The sequence below is a fragment of the Grammomys surdaster genome, unplaced genomic scaffold (assembly GCF_004785775.1).
Source record: "Grammomys surdaster isolate TR1022 unplaced genomic scaffold, NIH_TR_1.0 208, whole genome shotgun sequence".
Taxonomy (NCBI): Eukaryota; Metazoa; Chordata; class Mammalia; order Rodentia; family Muridae; genus Grammomys; species Grammomys surdaster.
Window position 1 is genome coordinate 7842425 of NW_021604653.1, and position 3823 is coordinate 7846247.

Consider the following 3823-nt stretch of genomic DNA (forward strand, 5'->3'; position numbering starts at 1 on the left):
GGGAGGGAGGGAGGGAGGTACGTAGGTTGTTTTGGCTCACAGTCTAAGGGCACAGTCCATCATGGTGAGGAAGGCACAGCAGCAGGAGTGGGGCAGCTGCTCACAAGGCATTCTCAGTCAGGAAGCAGAGAGATGGATGCTGGGGCTCAGCTCACTCTCCTTTTCACTCAGTCCAGCTCACAGACCAGTGCTACCCACTCAGGCCAGGTCTTCTCACCTCAGTTACACATTTCCAGTAGCATTCTTACAGAGTTCCCACTCAGAGCATGTTTATATGGTAACTCCATGTCCAGTCCGGTTGATCGGAAGTATTAACCAGCAAATTTGGAAAGCACACACACATGCAAACAAGCACACACACACACACACACACACACACACACACTCCACACACACTAAAATGGGGGGGACAATAAAATGAGTCAAGTATACAATTGCTTCAAGACACATTTCTTCTTCCAAGCAGCTCAGTGGTAATTGAACCCGTGTGAGCTGCTGCTTGCCTGTGCGGCCTAAAGGCTAGGAATTTCAGTATTCACTGACACTGCACTCAAACGCTCACCTTAAATCTGCAGATCAGTGAATCCTTTAGACCTTGTCCCACTTTACAGATGAGAAAACTGAACCTCGGTTAAGGTGTTCAAGCTGAGTTGCAGAGTTCCTGAGTGACCAAAGAGAATGTGTCTGGTGGAGGCCCAGTGACCCTTGGGGCTGCTTTCTTGCCCCAGGCCCTGGACAACAGCAGTGGCCTGTGACTGAGAGGCAGAGGGAGGCCCTGTCTTCTTTGTGCCCTCCTCCATAACCTCAGTGTTAAAATTTATCAACAACTTGTCTGCAGATGATTTTTAAACCATGCAGCTGTCTGCTGAATCTTACAGAGGTTCGTTCACTCCAAACCCCACACTCAGTGGGACCCTAAATCTTAAAAGGGTAAAATTGTCCTTATAAGACTCCAAGCATGAGGCTTTGGATGGCTCTGTGACAATTCACGGGGAACAGCCTGTACCTCTGCACTGCTGGGAGGAAATGTTTAAAACTTGTGCTAATGGTGATCTCACTGACCTATGGGATCTATCAAGTTTGATCTCGGCGGGCTCACAGTACAGCTCAAATGGCAGCGTGCTTGCCTGGCATGCAAGCCAGGGCAATGCTCCGCCCCCAGCCCTGCATAACTGCACACCTGTAATCCCAGTGCTTGAGAGCCGGAGCCAGGATGATCAGTCACCCATGGTCATCTTCAGCTACACAGAAAGCAAAAGCCTGGCACTGTTTCCCCCACCCCCCAATAGTTTTGTTTTGGCCTAGCACTCAGGAGGCAGATGCAGGTGAATCTTTGTGAGTTTGAGGCTAACCTGGTCTAAATAGGGAGCCCCAGGAGAGCCGGGACTACATAGAGAGTAGGCTTATGTCTTAAATTTAAAAAAAAAAAATAATAAGACTTTTTCAGAAACTATTTCATGGGAACGGAATCTAGACTAGTGGTTACCAAAAGCTAGGGACACGAGGAGGGATGGTTAGCGGGTTACAGTTAGAAGAAGGAAATGCATATTAGAGTATCAGAGGTCAATAATGTGCACTTCTAATGGCTCGGCGGGACTGAAGGGAGCCCATCAATAAAGCGCTTGCTGCTCATGCTGACCTGCCTCTCTGGCACCCCGTAAAAGCTGCGTGGAGGAGCTTTGCCTACAATCTCAGACCTAGGACACAAGGAGCCCTGGTATTTGCTGGCCACACAGAGAGCTCTGTGTTCAGTGAGATACTGTCTCAAAAAGTAAGGTGAGAAACCACTGAGGAGGACACCCAATGTTAGTCTTCACATATACCTGCACACGTGTGCAGACAAGAGTGTGCATAGACATGTGTATACACAGGCACAGGTGTGTACAGGCATTGGTGTGCACAGGCACTGGTGTGCAAGGCACTCATGTGCCCAGGCATAGGTGTGCACAGGCACAGGTGTGTACAGGCATTGGTGTGCACAGGCATAGGTGTGCACAGGCACTGGTGTGTACAGGCATAGATGTGCACAGGCACTAGTGTGCACAGGCAAGGGTGTACACAGGTATAGGTGTGCATAGGCATGAGTGTACACAGACACTGGTGTGCACAGGCATAGGTGTGCAAGGCACTCATGTGCACAGGCATAGATGTGCACAGGCACTGGTGTGCACAGAAAGTGTGTGCACAGGGATAGGTGTGCACAGGCATGAGTGTACACAGACACTGATGTGCACAGGTATAGGTGTGCATAGGTGCACAGACTCATGTGAGAGGATTTTAAATGATTTACTGTGACAACGATAAGGTTTGGGGTGACAGACTTCCCTGCTTCTTCCTTATCCAAATGTGTATGTGTGGAAAAATCATATCTCTACAATTATATGGTGATTAAATTTTTTAAAAAAGACTGTAACAGTATATAAACATATAGTATGGAACAAGTTTTACAAGTTTTCCCAACCTGGGCCTTACTACGCTAAAAAATAATGTACTTTTATTTTCTGTTCTTTAATACCTGCCCATGCCTACCTTTTCAGTTAATTCATTTACATATTTAAATATGTCCACATTTGCTTTATATTAGTGTCACTTAGAAAATGACACAGCGATATTTCCTTGTTGTGACTTCACATTGCTCAGTGTTGTTGTGTGTTCTTTGTAATGCTTATGTTGATAAACTATGGCCTTTGTATCTCTCTCTCTCTCTCTCTCTCTCTCTCTCTCTCTCTCTCTCTCTCTCCCCCTCGTGTGTGTGTGTGTGTGTGTGTGTGTGTGTGTGTGTGTGTGTGTGTGTGAGCTCACTGGGATACCTAATTTAACTGTTCCACTGCCTTGCCTTTTGAGGTAGGATCTCTTACTGTTTCTGCTAGGCTGGCCAGTGAGCTCCAGGAGTCCGCCTGTCTTCTCCCCTCCCTGTGCTGGGGTTACAGATAGGTTTACCTTGTCTGGCTTTTACGTATGTGGGTGTTGGGGATCCCATCTCAGACCCGCATGCTTGTGCAGTAAGCTCTTTCCTCACTGACCCATCCCCCAGTCTTCCGTATTATTTATATAATAGTTTGTGATAGCATTGTCACACACGTTTGTAATGGTTTTCGATCACATTCACCCTTACTACTGTCCCTTGTTCCTGCCATCCTTATGGATCTCCTTGCTCTTCCCAGCTAGTTGCCCATCTACTGGTTGTCCCATATCTGTGTGACCCAGTGTGTTCATGACTGTTGTTTTCAGGAGTGTGGGTGAGGGACTGTTTCACACAGCATTGGTCCCTTACCGGTGGCTACACCACTGACGATGTCTCTGCCTCCCTTATTAACTGCCTGTTTTTAAAGCACTGCAGAAGGGGTTCAGATGGATAAAAGCTGTGAGCTGGTGTTTGCCTTGGGGGCTGGCATTTTCCCTGGAAGGTCTCATTCAGAAGGAACCACAGAGAGATTTCACAAAGTGCTGACAGCCTCTCAGACCACCTTACGGGGGGGACTGGCCCTGAGCTGCAGCTGGGTCAGTGAAGGGCAGGACTACACCTTGGCCAGGACAGCTTAGCCATGCCCAGCTCTTGCCCTCTGTTTAAACCTGAACTTCACATCAGGGCTGCACGGGTGGACTCGGGGGACCATTGTACCTCATCACTCTCCTTCACAGTGTGTGCACTGACTGAATCTCTTCTGTTTCTCACTGTCACTTTGTCTCTTTAACTGAGTTACTAAGTGACACAGCCTGACTTCATAGGACTGCAAAGGTCCAGGCTGTGACCCTGACGACCCCTGGAACATACAGCACTCTAAGTCCAGTTGGCATGAGATATACCAAGGAGGAATATGGC

General features: G+C 48.0%; 1 protein-coding gene across 1 annotated transcript in view; it reads left to right on the plus strand.

The window, feature by feature from the left end:
- Window positions 1-3823, plus strand: part of Cfap221 (cilia and flagella associated protein 221) — a 73708-nt gene that overhangs the window by 35458 nt on the left and 34427 nt on the right. The window contains exon 7 of the mRNA XM_028771522.1: window positions 3232-3239. Coding sequence (XP_028627355.1) covers window positions 3232-3239 — 8 coding nt within the window. The remainder of the gene's footprint in view (window positions 1-3231; window positions 3240-3823) is intronic.